The following is a 15998-nucleotide window of genomic DNA, read 5'->3' on the forward strand; positions in this document are numbered from 1 at the left end:
TCTTACTGACCTTCTTCCTATTCTTATGAGTGCTGCAAATTCCATATAATTTCCCCATATAATTCCTATTTGCATCTAATGTCTTCTCTAACTATAGAGTGTTGCTAGGAAGTAATGCACAACCAACAAGCAGGTTTTGTAGCTGGCACCGATAACAGAAAGCTGGTCCTCCTACTCCTGAAACTCATATCTTGCATTATCACCCACTTCTCTGATCCATCCACCTGTTGCCTCTTGTTGTCAGCTTCCTAGGTATTAGTTAGAAGGTCAAGAAGTACATCCTGACTGAGGCGTAGAGAATGTCTAAATGATACACTGCCGGCATCTGATTACAGGAAATGCAATGCACCCATTATTGTAAGGTCTACACAGCTCTGTAGTTTCCGAGACTGGCAAGACTAGAGAAGAAGGACCACTGAGCTTGATCCTATCACGTCATTCCTTCTGCTCTTCAGTGGTGCACCCTTGCCTTGGCATACACTTGCACAGTGTGCCTAGAACTGTGCGCCAGCATCTTCCCCATTTCTACTACCACTTAGTTGTGGAGTCTCACTCCTCCGCCATTATTTCTGACGCTTCCTTGCCTATATTTTAGCTTTATTATCTAACTCCGTGAGAGTACAAAAGAAAGAATAGAGTGGGAAGAAGGATGGAGGGAAACTGTGGAAGCATCGGCTTCTGACCTTTCACGGTGACTACTGTGCTGCAGCTTGCAGTGCCAGCAGAATTGAGGGCTTCGCAAATGTAATCTCCGCTGTCTTCGGGGTTGGCATCAACGATGATGAGCGTTACTGTGGAGTCGCTGAACGTCATGTGGTGCTTGTCGCTAGGGTGGATTTCATGGTCATTTTTGTACCACACAACTTTGATTTCTGGAGAACCAGTGATTTTACATTCAAGCTGACAGGAATCACCCTGTTTCACCATTCTTGCTGGTTCTAGTTTCTTTATAAATTTAGGAGGTTCTAAGAAATCAGAAGGAAAGCAACATTCAATACTGCACTACCCCCGAAAAAGAAGAACTCTTGAGAACACAGAGATTTTATAATGCAATTGTACCAATAGTAAGCTCAAAGACAGCAAACAAAATATAAACTTGAGAGGAAGAAAAAGAGAGAGGGCTTGATTATCTGTACCACATAGGATAGACAGACATTGTTTTACTAATGTATATGTTTTACATTTCTACTCGTATATAGGCTCTTTAACAAAAGCCAGGCACCTTTCCTGCACTTCACCTCACATCCCCTGACAACTGATCATTTGGAAGCTTCATAGCTTTCATACAATATTTCCTCCCATCCTAAGACTTATTTATTTGCAATTTAAAAACTGAGAGATGCTGGTATACTTTTTTGCCCTCACCCATTTTGCCTTCAGCCCCACCCATCCCTGGACTGTGGCCCCCAAGAGCTTATCTGACATGCAATTTGGCCAACAGGCTGAAAGAGGCTCAACACCATTGATCTCTTTTGTCTAGCACTTATCACCATTACTTATTACATGTCACTTATTATTGTATTATCTGATATGTATACACCACTTTTGCTCCTGTTGCAAGGAACTCAAGGTGCCCTGCAAGGTTCTTCTCTTCTCTCTCTTCTCCTCACAACAACACTGTGAGGTCAATTAAGCTGAGAAAGAGTGACTGGCCCAAAGCCATGCAGAGACTTTCATGGCTAAGGGGGAACTGAAACCTGGATCTCCGAAGTTCCAGGTCAGTACTCTAACCACTATATCACACTGGCTTATATAAACATTCAATAATATAAAGCATAAGCATATGAGACTTTTGCAATTCTATAATTTTTTAAAATCCTGACATTTCTATACTAATAACCTGTGGACCAGATCTACCAAACAGTAAGAAATTGTGTGTCTTCTCCTCCCCTTGGATGGTTGCACAGAGCTCAGGGCTGAGGAGCAGAAACCTTTGACAGCTTCAGTCAACCTCAGTCAAGTGGGGGAATCAAATGGAAGATGGCACCTATCTAGGATAACCCTAACCCCCTGCCCCCATGCCTCCAAGAGAAGCCCAATAATTCAAGAATCAGTACTTATGAGAGAAGTCTCTCACACGAACAACACACTCCTAGCTGAGTGCAGGGCAAGGCAGAGAGACAGGAGAAAGTCTGACTAAGGCCAACACTCCCTCTGCTTCTTCCTCAACAGTTAGTTTTTGGGCAGCGCAAGTCAGGGGACTAGATTAAAAGACACCCCTGTGGTTCCACCCTGTTGGAGTGTACCCCCAACTGGTATGCCAAGTGCAGAGACCACTTGCTGGTTTCCCATCTCCTTGCAGTGTGTCAAGGGCACCAGGCGCTGTGCAGGCGCAGCACCCATCATGTGAGATGCACGGAGACCATGATAAAGAACTATACATTGCCCATGTGGAGAGGGATTTTTTAAGCAATGGCATGCTAAATATAACTGAATGAATTGCAACCAATTTGATTTTTACAAGATCAAAAATTAGAGAAGAATATAAAGTTACATTTTAACACAGATGTACAGACATAATTTGTTAGAAACAACCCCCACCATCAACACACAAACAATTCTATGAGCATAATGATTTCACCACCCTGCTCTGGATTTCAAGCCGTTAGAAAGATTTTCGGTCCCTAATCCCACTGATTGCACTCTATGAAGTGTTTGTTTGTTTGAAAGAAGTCTGCTCAATTTTTACTTCAGTTAGAAAGAAAGAACAGCTTGAAGAAAGAAGACTTTCAGTGAGGTCTATTTAAATTCCAATACCTTTCACATTAAGTTGAGCTGAGCAAAAGTCTTTCCCAACATCATTGGTAGCTTGGCAGGTATACTGTCCAGAGTCTCCTTTGCCTACTCTCAGAATCCTTAAATGGGCTGTATTTGCTACAAATGTGATGGCATAGTTTCCTCCTGTGCGGATTTCTCGGCCATCTTTGGCCCAGGTCACATGTATTGGTTGGGCTCCAGTAACATGACACTCAAAGTCAGCACTTTCTCCAACAGGAAGATCTTTGGATTCGGGTGTGATATCGAACAAGGGGGCTTGTTTGGGTTCTGCGGATTGAATGGAAGAGGATATTGATGATGATTTTTCTGCCTCTTGAACACACATATATACAGCCAAGAGCTGTAACATTTGGGCTCAGGAAGAAGGGCTGAACTTAATAGCTGGAAATAGATGAGTCGGTATGCCACTAACCTGTGATTGTGAGCCTTGCACTAGATGTAGCAGTGCCAACAGAATTCGTAGCTGTGCAAGAGTATTGTCCACTATGGCCCATCTCAGTTTGCAACAGATGAAGAGTTGCTACTTTATCTATGTAAGACGCTTGCACGTTAAAGTCATCTCTTAAAGGAACACCATCCTTATACCAAGTAACACTGATGGGCTCCGACCCATTTAGGCGACAAACAAATTTGATTGGGTAACCAACAGTTTGTTCTGTGTCCTTTAACTTCCTTGCAAAAGAAGGTGGACGTTTTCGCTCTATAAGAAAATAGGCATGCATTAAGTATATAAATACATGCTTTGCATAGCATCTGGACAGATAAACCATGTTTTAAAGATCTGTTGATACGAGTGTTTAACCAACCCAAAATAAAGTGATCACCTTGAACTGACAAAACAGCTTTTGAAGAGGCAGTTCCTACAGTGTTTTCTGCTTTGCAAATATATTCTCCACTGTCACTGACATCCACTTTGTTAAATATCAGTGTGGCAACATTGTCTTTGAAGTACATTTTATACTCTGGAGCAGCTCTTAATTTGGTATCTCCTTTGTACCAAGATACTGTGATTTCTGGTGTCCCAGCAACTTGACACTGCAAAGTTGTGTAGTCTCCAACTGATACCTCAAGAGGTCCCAAGTGTGTGATGAAAGAAGGGGGTTCTGTGAACACAGAGTCACACAGCATCAGTACCAAGATAACCTATACACAGGAGTATCTGAGCTATAAAATTAAGTGACACAGTCAGTTGAAGTGTCGCTAAAGACCCACCTAATGTGGATACTATTGCTTCGCAAATATCTTCGCCAGCCTCATTCTCCACCACACATGTGTATTCCCCTTGGTCTTCCTTTGTACTGTTCAAAATTTCCAGAATGCATGATTTATCCGTTGTGGTCATGCTGCACTTTTTGGACTGAGTTAATGTTACACCATTCTTCTTCCATGTCACAGAAATGGGAGGGCTACCAGTGTACCGGCTTTCAAGAATTATGGATTTGCCTGGTTCCACACAATGATCACTTAATTTCTTCACAAAGACTGCTGGTTCTAGTGAACAATAAGAAGTCAAGTATTGAGTATCAACAAGCAAATCGTTGAATATTACAGAGAAAGAAATTGCAATCTACACCAACCTTTTACAGAAAGACGAGTTGTACAAGACACTTTGCCAGCTTCATTAGTTGCAACACAAGTGTAATCTCCACTCTGGAATGGCTCTACATCAAACAGTTCCAGATCTGCCACAGAATCTTCCAAATAGATGTTGCATTTATCACCTGGTACCAGCTCAGTGACCCCTTTAAACCAGTTCACCTTAAATGGTGGTGTTCCTCTAATAACAGCAGAAAATGTAACACTTCTGCCTGGTAATGTGTCCATAGGTTCAGGTTCCTTCACAAAAGAGGGTGGTTCTAAACAAGTATTAAAAACAGTAATGGATCAGAAGGTAAGTAAGTAAATACAAAATGAAGACAAACAGTTCCCAGCTTAGATTATATCAGCAGTATTTTTGAAGAATGTAAGATCAATATGGAATCATGGAAGATCCAAGTAAAGAGTGAGTCGGTTATCAGATACTGACCTTGCACCTTCAAAGCAGCCCTGGTTTCATCAGAACCTGCTACATTGGCAGCTTTGCATGTGTACGTTCCTGAATCAGAGGACATAAGTGAGCTGATCTGCAAACTGCAAACATTGTCTGAGAAAGTGATTTGGTGTTTTTCCCCGCTGGTGATTTTTTGACCATTATGGAACCAAGCAACTGTAATTGGGTAGGATCCAGCTACTTTGCACTCAAGAACCACAGAGGAGGCTAGCACGCCATGGGTTTCTTTAAGTTTCCGTGTGAATGAAGGTGGAATAATCCGATCTGTGGTGTAAGAGGAAGTAAAGAGAACAAGGTGATGACCCCAAGAAGGTGACAAAGCAGAACCATTTCCAAGTGGAAATAATATAAAAAGAAGAGGTGGAACTAACCTAAAACATCAACTGATGCTGTGCAGCTGCTTTTGCCAACATTGTTCTGTACCTCAAAGGTATATAAGCCACTGTCTTCCCCTTCTGAATCGAGAATTTTAAGTGTGGACACTTTGTTGTAGAAGGTAATTTTGTATTTGTCACTGCTTGTCAGTTCTTTTCCATCCTTAAACCACCCTAGTGAAAGTTCAGGTGTTCCACCCACTTTGCACTGTAAACTACAGGTATCTCCTACAGTGACTCTTGTTGGCTCTGCCTTCTCTACAATGATAGCTGGCTCTGGAAAGAGACAGAAGCAAAACCATCTGTAAATAATTTGTCTCATTAGATGCATTGCCTGGAATTTCAATTACAGAAATCAGTCCACTAAAGTAACATGTTTTTCTTCTTTGGAGTGTAGATAGCACAAATCTATTAACAGCTCTATTTTCCTAGGCTATAGGCACATCACACATGCTCACACAAGAGAAATATCACCATGTTTATGCAGTCCACAGAATTATATGTTCTCATTCTAGAGTCATTGAAGCATGAAAAAGCATTGTATTTCTTCTACAGGTATAATGCTCTCCAAATAGTAAGAATTACATTTATCAGTGTATCTGCATTCCCTATCTAGGCACATCATCTGTATTGTCTACAACCATATTGTTTTCCTGAGCTGCAGTATTGGTGTCAAAGTTAACCTTGCAACATCTTTTAACAGCAAAGAGCTTGTAAAATGTCTGCTTTTCCATGAACCCTTTGGCATAGTCCCCTCACTCCCATATTGCATTGTGTAAATAAGTCTGAAATCAAGCAAGCAGAATCTAAATAACCACAATATTTCAACCTGACTCCCCTCCCCTATATCAGATGTTAGATTAACTCCATGGGACAGAATGTCTCCTCTTGTACTCTCTACAGCGCCACACATACTGAGAAGAGAAGAGAAGAGAAGAGAAGAGAAGAGAAGAGAAGAGAAGAGAAGTTTTACAGTTTCTTCAAGGTCCTGCATGTTATCTAACCTTCTCACTCCTACAATTCCATTTTTTTTAAAGGCAAGTTTGCATTATTACCAACCTAGAACTGTTAAAGTGGCGATGCATTCACGGGTTCCAGCATCATTACTGACTTGACAAATGTACTTTCCAGCGTTTGCTGGTTGTGCTTTGGCAAGCTGTAAAGTGGCAACATTTCCCACATATGAAATTGTTCTGTTTTCACTTTCTCGAAGGACCTCTTCTTTGTCCTTCAGCCACAGAACTGAAATTGGTTGAGAGCCTTCCACTGTTGCTTGTAACTCTACTGGTTCACCCACCACAACAGTAAGATTGCTTATTTTGGTCACAAATTTTGGTGGTTCTGAAGAAGAAAGAGGCAATGGACATAAAGATATCCCATAAGAAACACTGTGCAAGTTCTCATAAAAAGATTTTATTTCCTATATTCCAAAGCAATGCTTACCTTTCAGTTTTACAGTGCAAATACAAGTGTCACTTCCAACATCATTTTGAGCTTTGCACTGGTATTCACCAATGTCAGCAGCTTCAACATTAAGAATGTGAACACTTGCATGGTAGTTTTTGGCTGTGACCTTATATTTTTTACTGGTGCGGATTTGTCTCTTATCCTTATACCATGTAACATCAAATGGTGGAGTCCCAGAAATTTCACACTCAAGGCTAACTTCAGTACCTTTGAGTGTATCTACTGGAGATGGCTTCCTGCTAAATACAGGAGGTTCTAAGAAGAAAAAAGAAGCAGACACAACATTTAGAAGGTAACAGTGATAAACTGCTAGAGTAATGCAAGTATAAAGCGAGGATTACATGTATTGGTTTTCATGCAAAGGCATACAGTTAACCGTTTCTTTTCAAACAGTAAAAGAGGCATCTTTCTTGGAATACTGAGCCAAAAATGAGGCAGAGTGTAGCAGTGCATTACATGAAGATTTTATCCCCTCATTCCATGAAATGCAACCTTTCTACGCAACCTAAGCCTTCAGTAAGAGGTAAAAACATTTGATGGCCACTGTTTAAGAGTACAATTCTATGATCTCCTGATGTCATCTGGGAAACCATAGGATCTTTTTTAAATCAGAGTACCAAAAACAGCTGTCTACACAAAATGCAGGGCATAAGGCACGGTGGTGGTCACTGCATTGAATATGTTTGCAAGCCTTTGAATTCGGAGGCTTATGAGTCTCTCCCATGAGGGTGATAAGATTAAGTCTTTATCTTCTTCACCATCAGCTGCACCATTACCCATCCCTTTGTGCATCCACAGAGGATTCCGCAAAAGCCACAGGTTAGAAAACATAATTAAAATTAACCATGGGAATCAGTGCATAAGAACTAGGAGCATGTCCTGTCCTGACTAAAGACAGAGGAGCCTGCAAAAGAGGGTTTGCTAACCTTTTACTAGAAGCTTTGTGCTGCAGCTTGCCCTGCCAGCAGGATTGTGTGCTTCACATATGTAGTCTCCACTGTCTTCAACACCAAGATGCCTCATTTTTAATACTGCCACAGAATCTGTGAATGACATCTGGAACTTTTCACTAGCATGGAGGTCAGTGTCATTCCTGTACCAAACCACTTTGATTTCGGGGGAGCCAGTGATTTTACATTCGAGTTGTGTGGAGTCTCCCTGTTTCACTACTTTTGATGGTTCCAGCTTCTTAACAAACTTTGGAGGTTCTAAGAAATTAAAACAAATGAAAGTAATGCAAATCAGGGAAAATATACATGGAAGAAGAGGGGAGAAGAACAAGTAAGCTGAAGGCCAATTAACCTGTGTCAAGGATATTTAATTTTAGTGCTGCACAAGAAAAGTAATCAAGATATTGTTGTGCCATCCACTTGTCTCTGACTTATGGCAACCCCATGCATGACAGTCCTCCAAAATCTCCCACCTATGACAGCCTTGCCCAGCTCTTGTAAATAATCAACATACATTTACAAAAAGGAAGCAGAAGACAGAACAAATTAGCACACCTGTAATGCTCAGGGCTGTTGTACAAGAATCACTGCCAACATCATTGGAAACCTGGCAAGTATAGTTTCCACTTCTTGATATATCCACTGAATAAAGATTTAAGAAACCAGTAGACCCTTCTATCCCAAATAAGCAGTTAGGTCCAGGCACAAGTTCTAAATCTTCTTTAAACCACTTTATTTTAAATGGTGGTGTTCCTTTTAAAACAGCCTTAAATTCTACTGTCGAATCAGGAACAGCTTCTTGGCTTTCTGGTTTTACCAAGAAGCTTGGTGGCTCTAAAGATTTTAAGAAAATAAGAGTAAATTCATTAACAAGGCAAAATAAACATTTAAAGGACTAAAGATGTTAAAAAGATAATAAGAATAAAAAGTTGCATGTAGATAACTTTAGCTGTTAGTTGAAGTCAAAGATATTAAGATAGCAATTGTGAAGTTGAACTACAAATAATATTTAATACCGTAAAGAGTAGAGAAAGAAGATAGGAATCCAAACCTTTCACTGTTAAGGCTGCACTACATGAGTCACTTCCTGCAACATTAGTGACACTGCAGGTATAATTTGCAGAATCTGACAATTCCAGGTAATTAATCTCTAGTGATACGGTGCTTTCATGGCATAGACTCCTGTATTTTGCGCTGTCAGATATCTCTTGCCCATCTTTATACCATTTTGCAATAATTGGAAGAGATCCAGCAACTTTACACTCCATATGAATGGATGATCCCAGAATTTTATCCATTTTGGAAAGTTTTTTGGTAAATGAGGGAGGAATTGATTGATCTGTCCAGAAGAAGGGAAAAAGCAAGTTGTATCAGCTTCCTTGCTGTTGGGCTTCTTCATGAAAATACACTGACAGATTAAAATGTTGGTAGAAAAATAAGATTTTGGTGAAACTTAATACAAACCTAGTACTGTCAGAACAGCCTCACAGGTGCTGCTTCCAAACTCATTTTCAACCCTAAAAATGTATGCACCACTGTCTTCCTTCATAACGGATTCAATTCTGAAACGGGCCACATCGTTATCAAAGCTCATGGTATAAAATCTACTGGGCATGAGCTGTTTGCCATCTTTGAACCATTTGGCCTGAAGTTCTGGTGTTCCTGCCACGGTACATTCCAGAGTCACTGGGTCTCTCTCAGTCACTTTAACTGATTTAGCCTTTTCTATGATTTGAGCAGGCTCTGCAGGAAGAATGAAAACGAATATATTGAAGTCTTCTTGTGTGTAACAGGCAGAAGACTATTGTTAAGGTAGAGATCAAAACTCACAAACCTTGTACTAAAAGTATCGCAAAACACTTCTCAACTCCTGACTCATTCTTTGCCTGACAGGTGTATCTCCCACTGTGGCTAAGGTGAACATTCTTGATTTTCAGTCTTGCCACATGGTTCTCAAAAGTAATGTGGAAGTTCTCATCATTTTCAAGAACCCTTTCATCTTTTATCCAAGTCACTGTTAAAGGCTGGGAGCCAGCCACGGTGCACTGAAATACGGCGGAGCTTTTCAAAACAGCATGTACGTTTTCTAGCTTCTTGAGGAATGATGGGGGTTCTGTTTTAAAAAATAAAAAGCCAGAGTGAAACCAACAGTCTAGAATTGGTTGAAGTGAAGAAATGGAATATTTTCTAGATTTTTTTTTCCTGTAGTATGTGCGGAACTAACCTTTCAAAGTGACCCTTGTGCTACAGGAACAACTGCCTCCTTCATTTGCTATAATGCACTGGTATTCACCAGTATCTTGAAAATCACAGTTCATTATTTGAAGGGCAAATACAGATTGTCTTTCGGTCATGGTATATTTTTTGCTGCTTCGAATTTCATTGTTGTTCTTCAGCCAGGTTACTTGGAAGGGAGGGGTCCCTGCAACTTCACATTCTAACACAGCATCGTAGCTCTTCACTACTTCCACAGGTCTCAGCTCCCTTATAAATGTGGGTGGTTCTAAATTAAAATAAGAGAACAAGGCAACCTCAGGAAAAGAAGGGAGCAAATCCAACTGCATGGCTGAGTGAGCTCAAAAACGATCTTTTCCCACTAACCTTTCACTTTCAGTTCAGTGCTGCAGCTCTCACTACCTGCGTCATTGCGAACTTCACAAATGTAAGTCCCACTTTCCTCCACCTTAGCATTGGTGACTTTAAATGTGGCGATGTTGTCCACAAATGAAACTCCATACTTAGCATGGTCCAATACTTCATTCCCATCAAGGTACCAAGTTGCATGGATTTCAGGTGTACCAGCTACCTGGCATTCAAAAGTGGTAGATTGTCCTTTTCTCAAAACTACTACCGGGCTAGGCTTCTGAATAAACCTGGGGGGCTCTAAAATCAGAAGAGAGTAGGGGGAAGCATGAAAAAAGATTTATTGAAAAGCAGTAATTGGCATTAAAATATTAAGATCGAGGCTGAAATCCTGTGCATGCACTTACATAGAAGTAAGCCCCATTGAGCACAGTGGGACTTACTTGCAAGTAAATGTACATAGGATTGTGCAGCACAAAAAGCAATTAATAACACAGTATGGGAAACAGCAGACCTTTCACAAAAAGAGTTGATTTGCAGGTTGTTGACCCAACATCATTGCTTATTTGGCAGATGTAGTTTCCTGAATCAGACGTCTTGGCTGAAAAGAGTTCTAACACACTTGAAGTGTCATCCTTATAGACTGAGCGAGAGGCTCCTGTAAGGAGTTCTTTGCTGTCTTTGAACCACTTTATTTGTATGGGAGGAGTGCCTCTTACAAGGGCTTTGAGCTGGACTCTGGCACCAGGTACAACGTCTTGTGATTGTGGTTTTTCAACAAAAGTTGGGGGTTCTATAAAGAGTGAGAAGAAAGACAGGCAAAAGAGGGAAGTCACTCCAATTCAACATAAAAGGAAAATGCTAACTTGTGTTGGCCCAACAGGAAAAGAAAACACAAGGTGACCAAACCTTTGACAGTCAGATATGCACTGCACTGGTTTCTTCCCGCTGAATTTGTTGCTTCGCAGGTATAAGATCCACTGTCTACTCCTTCAAGTTGGTTGATCTCCAAGAATGCCATGTTATCATGGAAAGAGTATTTGTGTTTGTCACTAGCTGTTATCTCTTGACCGTCTTTGTACCACTGGATACTTATTGGATGTGAACCAGACACAATACACTCAAGGTGAACAAAAGAGCCCTTGATGCTGTCCATTTTCTTTAGTTTTTTGGTGAATTTAGGTGGTATGATCAGATCTACCCAAGACAGACCAAAAAGAAATGTATTAAATTAGGCTGCCACAAGGCGTATCTTTGCTACAGAAGAATAAGAAGTCCCAAGGTCCACCCACCTCCGAGCGGCATACACAATACCAACCTAATACATTAATGCTAGCTTTACAGCTGCTGCTTCCAACATCATTTGAAACTTCAAATGTGTATTCTCCACTATCTTTCTTTTCTGTAGAAACAATCTTCAGCATGGAGACGGTATCAGTAATGCTGATTTTATATTTGGGTCCCAAAGTCAACTCCTTTCCAGCTCTGAACCATTTAGCCGTAATGTCTTTTGTTCCTGTAAATCTACACTGCAAGGTAGCTGGGTCACCCTCAGTGACATCAATTGAAACGGCTTTATCAGTAATCGTGGCTGGCTCTGCGATAAGGGCAATAAGAATGAGTTGTATGACTTGAACTGGGATATTGACTGCAGATAAGGTTACGTATTATGAAGGTGAGAGGAAGCTAAACAAACCTTTTACTGTTAGTAAAGCAGAACATCTTTGGATGCCGGCATCATTTTTAGCCTGACAAAAGTATTTCCCATCGTGCTTTACTTCAATGCCCCTGATCATGAGAGTCGCCACATTGTTCAAAAAAGTCATTTTTGTATTATCATCTTCAACAATGTCATCGTTATCTTTCAACCAAGAGACTGTTATCGGCATGGAGCCCTTAATAGTCGCCTGGAATACAATGGTGCCTCCTCTAAGTGAGCTAATGTTCTCAATCCTCTTCACAAATTGTGGGGGCTCTATTGAAAGAACAGATGACTGGTGAGCATCAGTGCAAACAAGATATTCAAATAAAGGATATGGTGGCATTCCTAAGCGGTACTAACCTTTCAGAGACACCTCAGAGCTACAGACGCAGCTTCCTACATCATTTGTCACCCTGCACTGGTATTCACCCGCATCTGAAGAATCAAACTTGAACACCTGGAGACTAAACAAGGACTTCTCCATGATTATTCTGTGTTTTTTGCTGCTTCTCACAGGCTTGTTGTCCTTTAACCAATATACCTCAAATGGAGGAGTACCTAACACCTCACATTCCAGTATAACATCTGAATCTTTTAATACATCCCTGGGCTCAAATTCCTTGACAAAACAAGGTGATTCTATAGCACAAAAGAGAAAGAAAGAGTGGGAATGGTTATTCTTTCAAGAACCTCTTAAAGACATTTTTCAAAAGAGAAATGAGTGGAGGGGTACTTTCACACACACCTTTTACCATCAAAACACTACTGCAGGTATCTTTCCCAGCATCATTGTGTGCCTTGCACGTGTATTCACCACTGTCTTCAACGGTGACCTCCAAGAGTCTCAGTACTGCTGTGGAGCCCACCAAAGACATTTTATACTTGGCGCTGTCTTGAATTTCCTTGTCGTCTTTAAACCAAGATATTGAAATCTCAGGGGTGCCAGTTACTTTACATTCTAACTGGACATATTCTCCTTTCTTTATCAAGTAGGATGGCTCAAGCCTCTCCACGAAAGTAGCGGGTTCTGTGGAATTAAGAAATGTTATTAAGAAGAACTGCAGAAAGAGGTTGAAGAAAAATAAGAGGCGACAGGCCAAGAGAAAAGATGCAAACCTTTCACAAACACGTTTGCACTGCATGCAACTGCACCAGCTACATTGCTGACTTTGCAAGAGTAGACGCCTGAGTCTGCAGGCTTTACTGCATACAGTTCCAAGTAACTTGACAAAGCTTCTGTCAAGATGTAGCAAGCTCCACCAGTTGTTAACTTGGTATCACCCTTAAACCACTGTACAGAGAGTGGCGCTGTTCCTTTAAATGTAGTCTTCAGGCGCACTGTTGACCCAGGTGATATTTCTTGAGGCTCCAGCTCTGTTACAAAGCTAGGTGGCTCTAAATATCATTTGAAAGAAATGGTTGAAAAGAGTAAGTAGCAGAACTTACAAGGCAGGGTTTTTAGAAAATGGAAAGAAAAGAATGGTTAATAAGAAACACCAAAAAGAGAATGCCAAAAAGATGTCAAACCTTTTACAGACAAAGTGCTACTGCTTTCTTTAGTCCCTGCAGAGTTTGTGGCTCGGCAGGAATACACCCCTACATCATTGATATTCAGATTCTTGATTTCCAGAGATGCTGAACCCTCTTCATATCGTATTGTGTATTTGGCACTGGCAGTGATCTCTTTGTCATGTTTAAACCAAGAAACTTTTATTGGAAGAGAGCCCGATACTTTGCAATCAAAATGGCAGGAGCTGCCCACTGCGCTGTCCACATTCCGCAGGGGCTTGGTAAAGAATGGAGGGATGGTGCGATCTGTTTTAAAGCAGAGCAAAAAAAGAAAACCAGTCAAAGGGGCATTTCGAGACTCTTTAACTGTTCTGTGCTCTGAGCTGGAGTAGCATTGCACTCTTTAGCCAGAAGAAGATTACCAACCTAGCACAGAGAAAGTGGTGGTGCATGAACTGCGTCCAACATCATTTGAAACTTCAAAGGTGATTTCGCCAGTATCATGTAATTCAGCGGTATAGAATTTTAACTGAGCAACGTTGTTCTTAAAACTGATTCTATACTTTTTGTTAGAAACTAGAGGTTTTCCGTCCTTGAACCATTTTGTTTTTAGCTCTGGAGTGCCTGCAACAGTGTATTCCAAAGTTGCCGGGTCTCCGGCCGTCACCTGAATGAACTCAGCTCTCTCAACAATTGTGGCAGGCTCTGAAAAAACGAAATAGCTGTTATTACAGAGCAAGGACAAACAGCCTGTCAGTTAGATAAAGAACGATGAGGTGCTGGAGTGTTCCTACACTGACCTTTAACTGCTAATTGTCCAAAACATGTTTGACTTCCTGCGTCATTCTCAGCCAGACATGTATATTTACCACCAGAACTAATCTGGACATCTGAGATTTGCAAAGTTGCAAGGCCATTTTCAAAGGTTATTTTGACTTTGTTATCTTCATTAATAATATCTTTCCCCTTCATCCAAGTGACAGAAATAGGAGTGGAGCCTCTCACAACTGCCTGCAAAAAGACTGTATCTCCAGCGAGAGCAGTGACATCTTCAATTTTCTTAATAAACGATGGAGGTTCTAATTTGAAAAAGAAAGAGAAAATATACCTTATCTATCATTATTGCTTTACATCACACTAGGTGCCATATTTCAATTCTTTCTTCCCCACCCATAGTAGATATTAAGGTCCAGGAAGAGGTTAGGAATCTAGGCATTTTCACTGTCAGGTAAAGGACAAATTATCCACATAAAGACTTTCAATATATTGTGAGAGGAGACTTGCTTCTTGGATGAATATGGACAAGAAAAACAGGGGCACAGATTTCAACTTTCGGATTATTCTCAGTGCTGGCATTCCTCTGAGAACCATGAGCGAGCCAGTGATAGGAACAGATCTAGTGGCCCTCCCATCAACATTCAATTAAAGCATTGGTGGATGCAAGGAGCAATGGGATGCTGGGGACTGTTCCTTTATAAGACAAGTGTTTTCTATTTTAAGTAGTAAACTCGAGAGTTTCTGTATCTGAACCCTTCTAGCCAGGGAACCCCTAAATAAATAAGATCACAATCCATCGATAAATTTGATGAATTTGTACAGATAGATATATTTGTCTCTACAGATTATACCCAAACTAATTTGCATAATGTTAATCAGCAGAAAGGGTACATGGATTATGTATGAAGGCTTTTACTATGCAAGCACCCGCATTCAGAGCATCCAGACTACTTTGTCTTCCATTTAGTACTATCTTGCATTTTCCCACCATTTTTCTTACGAGGAAAAAAATTCAGGAGGAAAATTTAAAATAGTTTCATAATGCTTTTTGACTGACAGCTCTGGAAGTTATCGGTCTGGAAACACCCTAAGCCACTATCATACCATTTAGATGAAATCATGAGAATTGATAATATGGAGGAGAAAGATGACGGGACACAATTGTAATGCAAATTAGAATTATGGTCATTGTAGCCATTGCATTACAAACTGACAGAAGCAAATCCCATTTAAATTCCATGTATGCAAGCGCCTCTAATGTCAATGATATCTGGCCTCTGTCCTTATTCCTAATGTCAGGAAAACACTGGCAGTTACAAGAGGGCTACAAGACACAGAAAGGGGAAAGAATGTCAATTTGGGAAAGGCTGTTTCCAAGAACGTGCTGTTTTTCTGCTTTCTGTTTAAATGTGTTTGTATTTGTCTGTCTGCTCACTAACCTTTCAGTATGTATGATGCACTGCAAATGCATTTTCCAACTTCATTCGCTATGGAACATTCGTATTCACCAACATCTGCACTATTAAATGAAGAAATCTCCAGCGAGATAAGAGACTTTATGGAAGTCAACCTGTATTTTTTACTACTGCGAATTTGCTTCTTGTCTTTAAACCAGCTGATTTCAAATGGTCCAGTACCAGAAACCTCACACTGAAGAGTAGCATTCATTCCTCTCACTATTTCAGCCGGCTCAAGAGTTTTGATGAAAGTAGGAGGCTCTATAAAATCATTAACAAAGGATTAATGATGCGTAAGAATGATGCATGCAATAGAACAGAGTGTCTCAAACAGAAAATGCCTGTAGGTTG

The 15998-nt window shown here is 40.6% G+C and overlaps 1 protein-coding gene across 50 annotated transcripts in view; it reads right to left on the reverse strand.

The window, feature by feature from the left end:
* Positions 1–15998, reverse strand: part of TTN (titin) — a 283766-nt gene that overhangs the window by 182707 nt on the left and 85061 nt on the right. For 46 of the 50 annotated variants that reach the window (XM_044426908.1, XM_044426892.1, XM_044426914.1 and 43 more), the window contains 28 exons: positions 15630–15908; positions 14214–14492; positions 13840–14118; positions 13432–13719; positions 13021–13299; positions 12650–12931; positions 12265–12543; positions 11899–12177; positions 11521–11799; positions 11112–11399; positions 10717–10995; positions 10221–10502; positions 9844–10122; positions 9454–9732; positions 9084–9362; positions 8671–8958; positions 8175–8453; positions 7596–7877; positions 6646–6924; positions 6262–6543; positions 5200–5478; positions 4805–5092; positions 4356–4634; positions 3991–4269; positions 3603–3881; positions 3191–3478; positions 2758–3045; positions 684–965 (listed from right to left, as the gene is read on the reverse strand). In XM_044426908.1, coding sequence (XP_044282843.1) covers positions 684–965; positions 2758–3045; positions 3191–3478; positions 3603–3881; positions 3991–4269; positions 4356–4634; positions 4805–5092; positions 5200–5478; positions 6262–6543; positions 6646–6924; positions 7596–7877; positions 8175–8453; positions 8671–8958; positions 9084–9362; positions 9454–9732; positions 9844–10122; positions 10221–10502; positions 10717–10995; positions 11112–11399; positions 11521–11799; positions 11899–12177; positions 12265–12543; positions 12650–12931; positions 13021–13299; positions 13432–13719; positions 13840–14118; positions 14214–14492; positions 15630–15908 — 7881 coding nt within the window. The remainder of the gene's footprint in view (positions 1–683; positions 966–2757; positions 3046–3190; positions 3479–3602; positions 3882–3990; positions 4270–4355; positions 4635–4804; positions 5093–5199; positions 5479–6261; positions 6544–6645; positions 6925–7595; positions 7878–8174; positions 8454–8670; positions 8959–9083; positions 9363–9453; positions 9733–9843; positions 10123–10220; positions 10503–10716; positions 10996–11111; positions 11400–11520; positions 11800–11898; positions 12178–12264; positions 12544–12649; positions 12932–13020; positions 13300–13431; positions 13720–13839; positions 14119–14213; positions 14493–15629; positions 15909–15998) is intronic. The other 4 variants (XM_044426906.1, XM_044426922.1, XM_044426930.1 and 1 more) reach the window with 4 other exon arrangements.

This window comes from Varanus komodoensis, unplaced genomic scaffold (genome assembly GCF_004798865.1).
Source record: "Varanus komodoensis strain SLA01 unplaced genomic scaffold, ASM479886v1 scaffold18_1, whole genome shotgun sequence".
NCBI classification, from domain to species: Eukaryota; Metazoa; Chordata; class Lepidosauria; order Squamata; family Varanidae; genus Varanus; species Varanus komodoensis.